The 15,809-nt window shown below is 32.8% G+C and overlaps 2 protein-coding genes and 1 non-coding gene across 3 annotated transcripts; all 3 read right to left on the reverse strand.

Annotated features, from left to right (window-relative positions):
* Nucleotides 1–688: 688 nt before the first annotated feature.
* On the reverse strand, nucleotides 689–3,741 carry LOC104785611 (transcription factor bHLH123-like). Its single transcript, XM_087455535.1, has 7 exons — nucleotides 3,284–3,741; nucleotides 2,484–3,168; nucleotides 2,284–2,397; nucleotides 1,810–1,875; nucleotides 1,486–1,551; nucleotides 1,318–1,368; nucleotides 689–1,058 (listed from the first exon to the last, which is right to left on the reverse strand). The coding sequence occupies exons 1-7, from the start codon at nucleotides 3,526–3,528 to the stop codon at nucleotides 909–911; spliced, it is 1,377 nt and encodes a 458-aa protein (XP_087311661.1). The 5' UTR covers nucleotides 3,529–3,741; the 3' UTR covers nucleotides 689–908.
* Nucleotides 3,742–12,103: 8,362 nt separating this feature from the next.
* LOC109124609 (mRNA cap guanine-N(7) methyltransferase 1) lies at nucleotides 12,104–15,479 on the reverse strand. The gene is made up of 13 exons (XM_010510881.3): nucleotides 15,036–15,479; nucleotides 14,577–14,716; nucleotides 14,411–14,479; nucleotides 14,248–14,319; nucleotides 14,051–14,152; nucleotides 13,858–13,914; nucleotides 13,583–13,721; nucleotides 13,431–13,495; nucleotides 13,283–13,333; nucleotides 13,025–13,087; nucleotides 12,813–12,936; nucleotides 12,660–12,721; nucleotides 12,104–12,578 (listed from the first exon to the last, which is right to left on the reverse strand). Exons 1-13 carry the CDS (start codon nucleotides 15,109–15,111, stop codon nucleotides 12,486–12,488), a joined length of 1,113 nt encoding a protein of 370 aa, XP_010509183.1. The 5' UTR covers nucleotides 15,112–15,479; the 3' UTR covers nucleotides 12,104–12,485.
* On the reverse strand, nucleotides 15,418–15,490 carry TRNAR-ACG (transfer RNA arginine (anticodon ACG)). Its single transcript has one exon. It is a non-coding gene; the product is annotated as a tRNA-Arg (tRNA).
* Nucleotides 15,491–15,809: the final 319 nt, after the last annotated feature.

The raw sequence follows: 15,809 nt of genomic DNA on the forward strand, positions 1-15,809 counted from the left end.
TCATGTTACTAGATCTCACTGTGTTGGGTTCAAAATTCTATATAAGAGGTAAAAAAGTGCTCTAAATCCACTAGAGTTGTTGACAACAAAATAGCAGAGCCGAATTTTCCATCCAATTTTCTCCATATAGAAAACTATTATTCTCTTTTCAAAAAAAAAAAAAAAAAAATACTAGTATATATATATCCCTTTAAACATTAATAAATTCATTGTAATAAAAATTGCTTTTCTTCTTTTTTTTTCCTTTAACAAATGTTCAATAGAGAAAGTTTGTAAAAAATTTAAAAATAAAAATAAAAAAACGCTGCGGGCCATAAGCTTACTTCCACTAACAATATTCCAAAGTTATAAAAATATATTTGTCCGAAGATTTTTTTTTTTCCTCTTGTCCAATCAAAATATGCATATCAACACATTACTCTCTCTTATTCGTGGAATCTAATTATTCCCTTTCAAAAAATAGAATAGCTAAAAAAAGGAAGAAACAAAAGCTCCTTTTCATCTTAATTAATTCTTCTTTCTCCCTCTCTGCATCAATGAAGACAATACTTACATTATAGATCCCTACATTCTTTTCCAAACCAATAACTTTACATCTAACTTTTATATCTATCTATTATAACCCCCACACACAGAAAAAAGACTCCTTTAGATATATGTTTGGGATAGATCGCGTGAAAAAAATACATGTTAAAAATCTCAATAGCTCGTATATATCTCTATTCATGGTTCTTCAGTTACACATTGTTTTGAAGTAGTTCTATGTATATATAGGAAAATATAAATGGACAAAACGTTTCACTTGTCCATTAAAAATGCGCTGATTGTTATATGCAATCAGCGTATATATATTAAGTTAAAAGATACGTCAACCAACATCTAATATACGAATTTTTTCGTCTATATATCTATCTAAAAGTCCCACCAAATGTAGGAGTCCAGAAATCTACTGTAGTATCGTGTGTCACTGGAAACGTGCTTGAAACTGGCACTAAGCATAAACCTCGACTTCTAAGATCTGGTTCTTCTGATACTTCTAGTTCCTTGGGATGATCACTCTGCATCATTACAAAAACAAAAAACAAAGAAATTAAATAAATAAGTTTCTAATGATTTTTCTTTAATTTGTTGCAAAAGGGGTCTCGTTACATGGTTTCTTGAAATAATGTTTTGTCCAATCTTGAAGATGAAGCAACCATTAAATACATGTAATAAAGAATGTGAACGAGAGCCGTGTACGTACGTGGAATCAATTGTATAATAATAAGAGTATAATGGTTTAATAATGTACCTAAAATTATATAATCAAAGAAATACCTGTTGATGCTGTAAAGAAGCTCCACTTTTCATGTATGGGCTGCTCAGAGCCTGAATTATAATCATTTGCAGAGTTTGTACATCAGTAGAAAAATACAATATAACTAACTCAAACAGTAGCAGAAAAATGTTATATACTAAAAATATCAAAAGGATGGGCTAACTTACTGAAACTTGTTGGTGTAAGAACTTAATGTATTCAATGGCTTCAGAGAGCACTGAGGCTGCATCAGTCTGACACAAAACCACATGAGATTCAGTAAAACAAAATCTAAGAGTTATCTCCAAAATCTAAGAGTTATCTCATTCATTCATTCATTCATCCCCAACATAAATATCTATAGAAATAGACTTTACATATTCTATATAACAATAAAGATATAATAATAGTATGATAAGTAATAATGACAGTATACAAATATACTAATACACACTCAACATCTTTCTGAAAGCTAAAGCAAATTTTTGCAGACAATGAGAGAGAGATAGTACCTTTCCGAAAGGTGAAACCAATTGTTGGAGCGCAGCGATTCTGTCCCCCATTTTCTCTTTCCTCACCTAATTCAGCAAAATTTAATTCTTAATATCCTTGTTATACAAAAAAAAAACTGAAAAAAATCCAAGTCTTAAAAACTAAAGAGATCTAGTGCAAACAATTATGCAAAAAAATTGGGTAGAATGTTTGTTTTCTTGAATGTTACAAGAATACAACTTCGCAATAAAAGAGTCTTTTCGTAAACTCTCAATATCGGTTCATAATCAATACTTTGGTGGTAATGATAAACCTAATTTTATTAGTTTAAATTAGGGTTTCGTTTTGTTTAATAAAAAGATTCGGTTTATTTTGGCAAAACCATGGAAAGCTAGTTTTATTTCAATGTCGTTAAAGATGCTTTTATTTTTCTACCAAAAAAGAAGCTTTTCTTGTTTTTTTTTAAAAAGAAAAATCATAAAAAAGCAAAATACCTTGAAAGCTGGTGACGGAGACGCTGCTTCGCTCTTAGCTCTTTTCGCCGCCGGCTGATCTCCTCTGCCTCTCTTTACTTCCTTGTTACTTGAATCTCGAATCTCCGATATATTCTGCCACAAGAAACAGTACATATATAAGCATACATATATCATATATGTAGATAAATAACTCGTGCTAGCTATATAAATAAAAATACCTTTGGTTGTTCGTCAAAGCTCGGCGCGTGAATTTGCGGCGGCTGTAACGCCGGAAAAAAGTTCGAAGACGCGTCATGAGGAGGAGGACCCGCGTTCCCCGCGGCCGCAGGGTTCCAAAACGTTGCGTTGTTAGAAAATCTCAAAGGACTGTGTGGTTTTGGCGGCGAAGCTCTTAAAAACCAAGTCGAATTAGATAACGCCGACGCCATTTGATCATAGTTTCCAGTGGATGATCCGTACTGAGAGTACCCTAGTGTTGACTGCTGATGGTTCCTCGACGGTTGTTGATCGGAAGAGCCAAAACTAGCTGTCTTATGTTGATGAAACATACCGGAAGATGAATTAGGAGTTGTAGTTGCTGCTGCTGCGTACAAGGTGTTGTTGGACGAGTTGTCAACAGAGAAACCTTGACATGTCACTGTGCTACTGTCGGTACTTGAACTCCCGTGAGGACTGAACTGATGATCTAAGAAAAACCCGCGATTGTTGTTCGTCATGATTTGCGGTTTGAAATCGTTTTGTGGATCTCTCCACAAAGCTTGGTGGTGAGAGGAATCAGATTCTTGTAGCTGGTAAGATGATGTGGATGACGTTGTGTTAGCGTTTGCGTTTGAAGCCGCATCTAAATTAAGATTCTCTTGAAGCATCACTCCAAAGCTTGTCTCCGCTTTACTATCTCCACGTCTTTTGTTCCCCGCAAAGAAAAAAAAACACACACACACACAATCTTTACGCATAAAACTTATGATTAAAACCAAAAAAAAAAAAAAAAAAAGAGGAAACAAAATTTGAGACTTACAAGAGAGATTGATTCCATTGATCAACAGGTGATTGTGAAGAAAGCCCTAGACCAATCATCTGAAGATGATGATCAGTAGTACCTAACGAATGATCATGATGATGATGATGAAGCTTTTCGTGGAAAATAGCAGAACCACCAGATTCAATTGAGCTTGCTCTCATGGAAGAAGAAGAAGATGGTGAAGAAGAAGAAGATACTTTCCACCAGCTTCCTGAGTTGATGAAATCATGATGATCTCCCATAGCTTTCTCACGACTATATATATGTGTGTATGGATACTGGATCTTAATTTTTGCTGTGTCTTCTCAGATTGTGGTTACATGAAATGATGAGGATCCACACGAGAGAGATACTTATAGTTATAAATATTTATCAATTTATATTTGGATATATATATATATATATAATTTTATTTTTTCTGGTAGGGTTTTCGTTTAACTATTTATGAAAACATCCATCCGATTAATGTTTGGTTGACATTTTTTCAGGTGGCTCTCGCTGACTCTCTTGCCCACGTCATTCCCAACTTCTTTATTTTGTTAAATTAACTAAAAGAATTGTTTATTTTTCCATTTGTTAACACTTCAAAAGAATAATTATAATAGTAGAACGTATTTCATTTCTCATACTTTCCTTTATTTTTTTGGTAAAGTTTCCTTTTATATACATTTTCTACGCGTATATCACTCACAAATTTGTATTTTCAGTTTGAACATAAATTATGACAAAACAACAATAATACATACCGTTAAATTTGGACAACCCTTCTAGCTTTTTTTTTTTTTTTTTTTTGAAAGACATACACGGTGATGTTTTGTATTAACATCCGTCAATTTTCAGTTCATTCACTAATAATGATAAATATGTTGTTAGGAGAAAAAAAAAAAAAAAAAAGAGAGTTTAAAGAATTTTCACATTGAGGAGTAACAAATTGACTTTGTTATAGATAGATAGATTTTGAAAAGTTTTAGAAACATAAAACTATAAAAGAGGTTGAGAAATGGATTTGACTTATTTTAAGCAAAGAAAGATAGAGACCGAGGATGGACTAGAAGGAGCGGGTCACAGTCACGGTCACAGTCAGAGTCACAGACCACTGAGATATTTTTTTATGAATGATTTATATGAACTTCAGCGTTTTTTTTTTGTTCCAGTCACACCAAGTCAACGAGTGGGCTCCACGTGGCGTGCGCGCGTGCTTTCAAACTTAGACCCCACTTGTTCCGTCTCAGAGTCAGAGCCCTGAATATGACGCTTCTCTCTTTTTCTTTTCTCTTAATGCTAAATTAAAATTGTAATTTGTCTGTATTAATAAGTCCTTATTTTGTTCATTTGGTGGTCGTCTCCCTAATCATTTTATTTATCGAACAGTTGTCTCTCTATATGAAGTCGTATAGATATTGAATTTTGCTGTTTTTTTTTTTTTTTTTGCATCAGTGTTTGGATTTTAGTCAAACAGAGTGCATAATATTACATATATACCTTCTCTTACAGCCGCTAATATTCAGTAGCATAGTTTGCATGATCCTATTCATTTCTGAAAAATTCTACATTTTTGATGATTTTAAAACTCACCAAGGAAGTTCTTAGCTGACACTCGAATAGTTTTTAGTTACTGGCTCAATCGGACCTGGTTTATCCTGTTATCCATTACATTAATTAGTTAATGATATATTAGCAACATGAAAACAAAACAAAAATCGAAAAGGTGAGCTTCGTGAAAGCTAGCTAGATATACGTATACATAGCACCAATTAGTTTATTTATTTACCTTTTAAATGGGGGGGGGGGGGGGGTGTTAATTGTTCATTTCTCTAAGATAGATTATAAGCCAAGTACAAATTATTACTTACTTATTACAATATGATTGCCATTGGAGAAGAAAAAAAAAAGCTCCACGGTTGTATCCATTTTGTTGGTGATCTTTTACTTTGAAGAAGAAGAATATCGCAACTTTTAACTTGCAACATTTACGGGAAATTGAAAGGGTTCAGTGGCATATTTCACCTCTAGCCATAATTAATTTGCGGATTTTCAAGTGGGTTTGGACATTCACTTAGTTTTTAATCGTCTATTTATTTCCATAATTAATTATTCACCAATTATCAAATGATCCATTCCATTTTATGTATAACTAGTTTTCAATAGTGTTTGGGTTTTATGTTTATTAATTGATTTTAATTACCACGTTTCCCTGGCATCCAACTCTTTGCAAATGTAGATAGATGTTTTACATAAAATACTAATTTCTTAGCAAAAACTGTCGTGGATATATAAAATACAGTATATATCATGATATTTATATATATATATATATAGGCCTAGCTAGTGACAAAATGATATATGAAAGTTTTAGCAGCCATGTAACTTGAACTCCTGACCGTTTGATTTGCTCCAAATCAAAACATTCATAATCCAACTGCATTGCTTACAACATATATTGCTCTGACTACTGCACTACAAAAACTAGTGTTACTGCTTAAGAAGAAAAAGCGATAGACGACAATGGAATAAACTTGTTTCCATATTGTCTTTTATATTGGCTACGTCTCCATCAATTAGAATTAACTGTATACCAGATTGTGTCATACGGCATGCATCTTCATCAACTGCTAGTTTTCGCCGTCCAAAAACCATTGGTATACGTTGGATCCATCTTCCCCAGTTCCCTATGTTTTTGAAATGAAAGCCTTTTAGAATTGGTTTGATTTTCACATTATAGGAAAGGAACTAGATTGAGGTAGAGCAATGCCGTCATAATGACGTAAGCATGTGGTGTAATGGAAAAAGGACAAAACATAGAGAAGAAGATGAACATGTAAACTGTACAGTGAAGAAAATTTATAGAAAGAAAAGAAAAAAAAGCTGAGAGGATTAGAGACTGTCGCGGAGACAAACCCACACGGCCTCTCTCATGCCCTTTCATCATCACATCATCAACTATATATCTCTGTCATTATTATTTTATGTTAGAAAGGGAAAAAAACAACAACTGATTTTTGATAAATTCCTTTACTTAAGAGTAATACTACACTCGAAAACGTAATATATACCACACTCGAAAATAATTGTTGTCTTTTCTCCAAATTGATTTAGCCAACAACGTGTAACGTACACAAATATCATGCATTATGATTCGAAATGATATATATAGTAATTTCTTTCATTTATTTTGTTATATAATGCATTTTTATGAATTTGTGTTCCATACCATGTTTGTGCATAAACTAACATTTTATGCAAATATTTTGTATATAAATTTCATGCAAATAATGTTCCATAGCATACACCATGTATATACATTTTGTGCAAATGTTTCGTATTAAGGTATAGTCGGTAATTTCATAAACGTAAAAAAATGATACGACAAAAGTAAAATATAGTCCAAAACGATCATCATCATTGCTCCGTCGATCAAACGATATAATTGATTAGATCTCGACCGTCATAATTTTTTTTTCGGATTGTAAAATATTTGTGTACACACACACTCTCTCTTATGTGCTCTCAACTATTCTTGTCGCCTCAGTTTGACGTTTATCTCACAATTCTTCTGTCTAAGTCAACCTCTGAGTGATTTAATCGTTTACACGTTCTGTGTTTTGCTTTATTATTTTAGTCTTTTGACTTCAGTTATACTTTAGTTATGTCATAGTTCTAGTTGCGCTAAAAACAAGTTATATATTTTTATAAACGGCTCATTTTTTTTTTCTTTCTTTCTTCAAGGGCTTTTTATAAACGGTTCATGCACCAATCAGAAATAATGGTGTCTCAAGGATTTACCAATAATAGATAATACTAATTATTTCAATGAGATGCTAATATATATACTAGTCAGTACTCAGTACTGTGATCTATTATTCCAACTATAATAAACATATATATTTCACTATTATCCATTATTTCTACATAAATATATATATATATATATATATATAATTAACTGTATTATGTATATACTGTATGTATATAATATATATGTATGCGCACGGTATATAGACAAAAAGATATTATATATAGTCAATAAAATGGATTTTTAATTTTCTTAATCAAACTGAAATGACATAGTAAAACCGTATAGCTTGGAGGTAAATATTTGACACGAAGAAGCAAAGTCGTACCATTCATATTGCCGTCAAATGCTGAATGCTTAAGTTAATGATTAGATCATAGAAAAGGTTACATCTTTGCTATCACCAATTTCAGTTTCTCCTCTCTCCATGATTTCACCATATATTGTAAGTAGGGACATATATATATATATATGCATATACATAATTAACACCTAGGCAGTAGCCATATAGCTATATGATTAAACAACACATTAATTTCAAATTTTGTAGCAAATCATAAATTAACGCAAAATCTAACAATAAGATAATATCCTCTTGTAGTCTTGTATATATATATATATATATTCTTTTAAGTCATTTGTTGGTATATGTTATAATTTGTAATTAAATTTGTCGCTATTCAAAACATATCTTAGTAAGTGCATGTACGAGGGAATAGTTCATTTATGCTGATGTATAAATGCATGTGTTAAAGCATATTTGAATATACAAGCATGTATGCAATAATATTATTTGGATAGTAAATTAGTAATATAAGCCGCCCATAAGCACTGAGACGAAAGAAGAAGAAGAAGAAGAAACAAAAACTGAAGGAAATAGAAACAGCTAAGACTTCCACTTGGGCATTGATCAAATGGAATAGTTGTCTGTCTCGATATGTCTTATATAAGTCATAACGTGACAAAACTCCTTTTTGTAATATCATATCAAATATCTTAATTTTTTCAACTACCTTAAGATATGAAATAGATGAATTAATTAATTACAATATTAATTTGCGCACTTAATTGTTGGATATGGGTTTTACCCCTTCTTAACAGGCCTCCAATCCGACCATTCACGAAATAGTCAACTTAGTCTTTGGAGGTATTGATTGACCAAGTCATTCCTACAAGACCGACTAAGCTTCTAGAAGGCCCAATAAAGACGGATAGCCTATTTAACGATAGCCTACAAAGAAGTCGGTCACCGCCTTTGCTCCAAGATAATACCACATCGATCCCGAGGCATAAGGATGAAACGTCCCATCAACTATAAATACCAAGGGAGCAACGTGCAAAAGGGCATCAAGTAACAGAAGGCAGGAGTCTAGAATCCATCCGATTTTAGTTTTAAACGTTATTAGTATCCGTCCGATTTTAGTTTTAAACGTTATTAGTCAAATTGAGAATACATAACTCTGTAATAGGCCGGTCAGCTTTTAAACAGACAACTTGCAATTCGACGATATTTGACAATCTTTGATCCACTATCACTCGTTCAACATTAATTCGTCGATTGCTTCATTATTTTGTTTGTTTTGTTTTTTCTTTGTTTCAATCATATCCCCCCCGTACTTGCTTATTCTAGTAGCATATCTTGCCCCACACAAAATGTTATACTAATTAATTGTTTATTGTGTTATAAATTTGCGTACAAAATTAATAACATGTAAAAATTATATACATTTAGGTCAGCTAGTGGTAGAGTTCATATCTAGATTGATGACTTATACCTTTGGATAATTCCATATTATAGTTCCGATATGTTGTTAGAACTATCATAAACGTGTTTCCTCTTGGAGTAATCAGGATTTATGTTCTTTAGTTTAGAGGAAAACGTAACAATCAAATATCGTTCTGATATAAACATAATTTGTTTTTTTCAAAAACATAATTACTAATTAAAGAAAACAAACCCCACTACCTCATTCTTCTATTTTACTTATATCCTTAACTAAGTCCTGGCTAAATCACAAATGAGGTGACTCGGCTTTGCCATGTTTACTTGTGGTTTTAATTTGTTCTAATAGAATTCCAAGAATATTGAAATCTTATATCTTTATGGTTTTTAAAAAAATCAAATTATTATGTAAGATTATTTATTATACCTGTAATTAATATTATTTGCGCAAAACGTACTCTGATCAGAAGTAAGATTTTGTAAGACTATGTTACTCGTTTAGTTAAACAACATCTTAATTAAATATGCCATGAAAGTATTAAGTGAAAAGATTAATAATCGAGCTGATAATTTCTAAATAAACCATAATGTATTCATCGTCACCAACTTTCCCACCCGGCCTAACCCCACAGATGTAGACCAAATCATAGTTCTTCTTTCTAGAGCTAATTAATCGACTTCTGTTTTTAATTAGTATATCAATAGGGGTTGACATATCTAGAAAAACTTGCTTATCCTCTCGTGAGTAATATATTATTTGACAATGACTTTGATACGGGTGAATACGGGTTGACTCATTCCAAATTGGTTGTGTTCCGATGGTTCATAAATAATTATGCTAACTAAAATAAGTTTGGATTCATTTTTAAATAACACATTTGAAAATACGAAATTGAACTTTCATGAATTGGGTTGAGTTTCTTCTTCGAAAGTTTGGGTAAATGTGTTAATTGTATGATTATCTATTTATCTTCGTGGAAAGATGAAAGAGATTTTTTTTTAAAAAAATATGGGTCGTTTCTAAAAAATCACAGTATGACAGGTTACAACTTTTAGTCAACAAAGAGATAAATATGTAATATAACATAATACATATCCTTTTTAGGAGTTGACATATCATTTTATAAAACTAGTGCTTCCAACAAAATTATCTTTTAAACATTCATCTTATCAATATCAACAACAATATAAAATTGACACTTCTAGTTCTGAACCCAAAAAAAATGACAAATAAAAAAATATATCATAGAAGTGATATGGACAACTCTACCGGACACCTCTGTCCGAACATTCTCTCGACCTTTACTATATCTATATGGGCTCACTTCTTCTTATTCAAATCGTTATAATTAAAAGGGAGTTAGGTGACAGTCTCGAATCAATTGTTCAAAACTACATTTACAAAAATTATGTTACTTGTATTAGTTTTGATGTCTAATATAATTAGTACACATATGAAATAATTATAAACGAAGGTAGATAGATCTTTCGATTTGTAGCTATATATACATCTAGTAAATTTTTTTTAATAATGATATACAACTCTTATCAGTCGGACGATAAGCTAACTTCTAACATCTAAACGTAGAGGATTATTTATTGATGATATACATAAATGGTGTTTTTGTACTTCTAATTCTTCATAATCAAAAGTACGAGGAGAATCGTCAATATGTGAACAAATGGTTTAGTAAAGCATTAGATCGAAGTTGTTGTGACCGCATGATAGCAATACCTCATTCTTGCATCATCAAAAATATATATAGATAATTTAAAATAAATTATTTTGATTGACCAAGAAAAAATTAATTATTTTACTCTAGTTAAGGAACAAAGGAAAAAAGAATTGATGATAACAAGAGGAAGAGAGCAAATAATGGAAGCGACTTTTTTTTTCTACTTTTCTCGAACTGCTATGATTGATTATATTCTTCAGACTAAGCTTACTTAATTGAATAGTTGTATCATCTTAAAGAGAAAGTAACGTCTTTAATTAACATTAATTATTGGACTTTGTGCGTTTGATTATCACATAATGATTAACCTATAAATTAGTATTTTTTTCTGTAAAAAGGTATTTTGTTTGCCTACTCTAGAGATATTTATAGCTTTTCGTACCAAACAGAATTATATGTTTGTTACTCTCTCTTTCAAAATATAAGATGTTTTACTCAAAACATGCATAATAAAAAATGTTTACTTTTAAAAAGTTTAACCAATCAGAAACAAAATTGTATAAAATAAATAATAATAAATATAAAAGTAGTCTAAAAGTTACCTCAAAAATTGAAAATATCTTATATTATGAAACAAGCAAAAACCTCTAAAACATCCTATAGTATGAAACAGAGGGAGTATTATACTTCCAATGCTTGCACAACATGATAAACGATGTTGTTAGTGAGAAGACCGATACAAGCCAAATGATGTTGTCGGTGTTAAATAATTGGTGCAAATACTGAAACATGTAGTATTAATTAGTTAAGTGTATTATTATTTGTCGGAATGGGTCATATTTATAATTTTACATTGCTCAATAGTTTTCAGATCTTGAAAGAAATATGTAAAATTGTGACCTTAAATATGCACATTAATCTAACTAAACCTTCTAGTATTGTTACTCTCATTAAGCATGACGTGGTCTTGGTATCAATTAGTCTACATATATAAAGTAATTCATTTCTTATACTACCAAATAACGTTAGTCTACATGTGTTTGGATCCGTTAGGTTATTTAGGTTAACCTCTATTCTTCGAACCGACAAAAGTCTTCGTGTATTTAAGAAACCATTTGTGATGTTCTTCAGCTTTTAACTGATTTTAAAAAAGAAAAAAAATCTGCAATTCATAATATGAGAATGGTTCGAAACTTCAAAATTGGAACGGAAGGTCTTAGAAATATTTGAAAAGAAAGAACACACTAAACCAACCAGAGGGGTTCGATTGTTTCAATCAAAAGCGAAGAGACTGAGCAAAGCAGAAAGTTCCAACAGCAAAAAAAAAGAGAACCAAACAGACTCACATGTTCGAATGTGTTTCTGATCTGGAAGTACCACTCGACAGTCGAGATCTTTGTATGGAAAGAACATGCATTGAGATTAAGAGAAAATAAAGACAACAAGTCGTGATTAAGTTTTGTTTGTTCTCTGAGTTGTTTAAGCTATATTAGAAACTTTTTTGTCCTTGTTCTATGTAAGAGTTTGGTAAGGACAACCAGATAACGCGTAAATCTTGCCTCTTATTATTTTCTTGTTTAAGTTTTAACCACACGGGAGTCAAAGTGAGATCGAAAGCAACAGAATAACATAACAAAAGCTTGATTCTTTCTCAAGTTCACAGTGGATATAATCTCAAAATATAGTAATACAAGTAAAAAAGCCATCGACCTTTGTAAACAAAAGTACGCTGCAAATACATCATAATACAAATCATGAATAATGCCATGATGGTTATCATGTTCATCATCCTGATGGTATACTAAAAGCCTACACACTTGAAAACACAAGTGTTCAACAACTATTCGTATTATTAGGCTTCTTGTCATCTTCTTTCTTTGTGAAGGAGCATATTTTTCTTATGTAAACCAATCTCTCAATTCAAATGGCCTTAGAGCATAAGAGAACAAAGTGAGACCAAAACAGAGACTTGAGACACTGGTCTGTAATGGAACAGTCTTTCACACTTCAGTTATCGATATATAAAACATCGTCTTTCGATAAGTTCATTTTCCCATTCTTCCTCCGCCCACTCCTTCGAGCTCCATCTGATTCTCCCCTCTGTGAAACCCCACCATTTATAAAACATAACCGATGGAAATAGAAATTGGGAAAACTGAAAGATGTCAAAAGAAGACAAACCTTCCTCAAGACAAAGGAGAGGTATAGATATGCAGCTTCCCATTCATCAGCTGATAATGTGCCTGAAAAAAAAAGATGTGTCGAGTTAGTTATGTTTTTATGGCATTTGATTTGAATCAAACGGATGATATGAAGCAATAAACAAAGACTTACTCTGATCATTGTTACCATCACCCAAAGCACCAAGCCTTCTCATGAGTTCCACAAACTCTGGCTTTTTCATATACTCATGGACAAACTCGTGGGAGTTCTTCACAAATACCAACTCTAAATCATACTATCCAAAAAATCATAGGACAATGTCACTCTCATAAATCTAAACCAGTGATTTTGGCAATCTAGTTAACACGGGATCAAGCAATTACCTCTTCTGCTAAAGACTTGAAGACGTTAAAGGGTACAATCCACTCAGGGCAATCAACAGCATCCTACATTACAAATTCCTATGTTACATTTACTTTAATACAGCAAAAAATAACAAGGAAGATTTTGGTAAACCTCCATCGAATAGCTCCTTGTGTTGTACAAATTAATATACACCTCTACAGCTTTTTAAAAAATGCTCAAGTTTCTGAGGTGGACTAAAGTGAATAACTCCAGAAAATTGTAGATAAATTATGTACCTCAAGATGAAACACGTATTCGATACCAAAGGGGCTGCTAGATTTGAACTTCTGAACCATGTATAACAAATATCAACATCAGAACCGGAACTGAGATAACTTTCAGCTAAAGGTTAAAAAGATAAAGCTATGGACAAATAATGATCACCTTTTGGGAATACTCTTCACCAAAACGAATCCAGTATACACTATTACCAATCTCCAAACCTTCAGCTACATATTCAGTATACAACAAAGAACAGATTAATTTACCAAAATCCACAGATCAAATTCTAAGCAACGAAGCAAAAGAAAAAGAACCTTCTCTGAGTTTTTTAATTATAACATTGGCATCTGGCATTGTTCCGATAAAGACACCTCCAGGACGAAGTAAAGCTGAAACATTTGCCAAAGCTCGTCGTGCACGTGCCTCAGTAGTCCATGAGTAATGCATAGCAAACTACAATTAAGCAAGGAATTTATAATTTTAGAATCTATAACTACACCATTAACCTTATTTCACCAAACGCTCTACTTCAGAATACCAGTGGGAATAAGTAATTTGAAAACAAAAAGGAGACTGAAATATATGAGACCTGACAACTGCATATATCAAAAGGGGCATCCTCTTCAAGAATCTTGTCTAGCTCTACCTGTAATCATTGAAATGCAATTCCACTATTAGGACTTACAAATCGTCAAGCAAATGAACTTTTGAGTTTGCTGTTGCATATGTCAATATATAATCGAGATCCCTGAACTACTAGAAGGGTGGTGTTCTCATTATACCTCAAAACAATCCCCACATAGTAAACGGGACGGAAAACTGAACTTTTTACGCCGTTGATGATGGTCTGCATCACCATTATAACGCGTGCGGCAATCTTCAATCTGATATCAAGTGTAACATATAAGCAATTCTCAGATATAGAGATATGAAAGATATGCAAAAAAAGATACAGCTATTATTAAGCTAGTCAACTTACCGACCCTTCAGCAATATCGATTCCAACATAGTACCCAATCCTCGCTTTGTCCCACTTGATCAAATCACCACCCTAGTAGATTTAAAAGCACAATATATTGAAAAAAGCTTTGAGAAACAGCAATTGACATGAACAATAAGATTGTTTTTAAGAAGAGAGTAACCTTTCCACAGGCAAGATCGAGGACAGCATCGTCAGGACGAGCATAAAGCTGGATCAACACACTTTTAATCTGTTTAAAAGAATAAGAAAGAAGAAGAAGAAGAGCAAATTAATACATGTTGAAGTTTCCCGTAGAGAAGAAGGTGTTGTTAAATGAGTAAACCAACCCAGTTGTTAAGTTTCTTCAAATGAATGATCGGACTAGCTTCTCGCTCTTCCAATGTTTGGTTTGTTCTCCGACTGTAATGATCAGCAACTTTCCTGGCAAAATTCTTAGTGGTCTCATCTTCCAGAAACTGAGAATCACCTGAAAAGAATATAACTTTTAAGCTTTACAATCATAGTCATTTTGATAAAAATCTATAAGAATCCAAGTGAAAAGCTTAGACTCAAACTCGAACAAGACAAGCAGAACAACACAGTTAACACTACAGGAGATAGAAACTATAAAGGACGAGACTTTTTCCAACGGGCTAGCAAAACCAACTCTAAAGTCCAAAGAAGAAACTAGCAAGGAATCAAAAAACCACTGTATAACTTCAATCCAATCAAACACGAAGAACCCGGATTATATAGAGAAGAGGAGGAGGAGGAGGAGGAGGAGGAGGAGGGGAGGGAAACGAAACCTTCGGGATTAGATTTGAATCTGGAAGAAGAGGGAGGACCAGAGCTTGAAGGAGAATCAGAGAATCCTCGTTTCATAACAAATAAAAGCCGGTGGTTTTGTTTACGAATGTCTTAACCTGCTGCAGCCCCTTCGATGTTCTTCAACCCCAATTAAACAAAAACGAGAAAGTTTTGGAGTTGGGATTTTCTTTAAATCGTCGATTCAACCCTTTTTGTCTTTCTTCTTCGGCAAAGCAAAAAAACAACGCAAAATTTGGGTTTAATATATGAATCTATTGGTTCATAGAAAAAGCCCCAATTTTTCTGTTTTGCGGCTTCGGCCTTGTGTCATACCGCTGCGACAAAATATTATTTTGGTCGGAAAAACAAAAAAGTAAAATACTATTCCACTGGGGATCGAACCCAGAATCTCTGGTTTCGTAGACCAGCGCCTTATCCATTGGGCCATGGAACCAGATGTTAGCTCTCTGGTAAGCTAATCTATATAACGTTTTATGAACTTTATTCTTTTATTATCCCTGCACTGGCCCATTTACTTGTAACCCAACCCAATTTAGTTTGTGAACGATGTTTGTTTTTTTTTTCCTTAACCTACTTTGACAGTCTTAACTTCTTTCTCCTTAATCATTTCTTCATCGCTTGAATCCTAAATTCTCTGATCTGATCTGATCTGATCTCCGAAGATGGAAGCTGTTTTTCGCTTTAATGGACCCGTTGTACCTGCGTTCAAAGTTGACGTTCAGGCTGATGGTTTCACAGTAACGGTTCCGGCT

This window comes from Camelina sativa, chromosome 1, assembly GCF_030686135.1.
Source record: "Camelina sativa cultivar CO46 ecotype springtype chromosome 1, ASM3068613v1".
Classification (NCBI taxonomy): domain Eukaryota; kingdom Viridiplantae; phylum Streptophyta; class Magnoliopsida; order Brassicales; family Brassicaceae; genus Camelina; species Camelina sativa.

Coding starts and splice junctions, on each gene's coding strand:
- LOC109124609 (XM_010510881.3), bottom strand. CDS start 15,111: ATGAAACGAGGATTCTCTGATTCTCCTTCAAGCTCTGGTCCTCCCTCT. Junction 13,722..13,857: donor TTGATATATGCAGTTGTCAG/GTCTCATATATT, acceptor GCTTAATTGTAG/TTTGCTATGCATTACTCATG. Junction 12,937..13,024: donor TCAAGTCTTTAGCAGAAGAG/GTAATTGCTTGA, acceptor TTTTTTGGATAG/TATGATTTAGAGTTGGTATT.
- LOC104785611 (XM_087455535.1), bottom strand. CDS start 3,528: ATGGGAGATCATCATGATTTCATCAACTCAGGAAGCTGGTGGAAAGTA. Junction 2,398..2,483: donor GCTTTGACGAACAACCAAAG/GTATTTTTATTT, acceptor TTCTTGTGGCAG/AATATATCGGAGATTCGAGA. Junction 1,369..1,485: donor TCTTACACCAACAAGTTTCA/GTAAGTTAGCCC, acceptor ATTATAATTCAG/GCTCTGAGCAGCCCATACAT.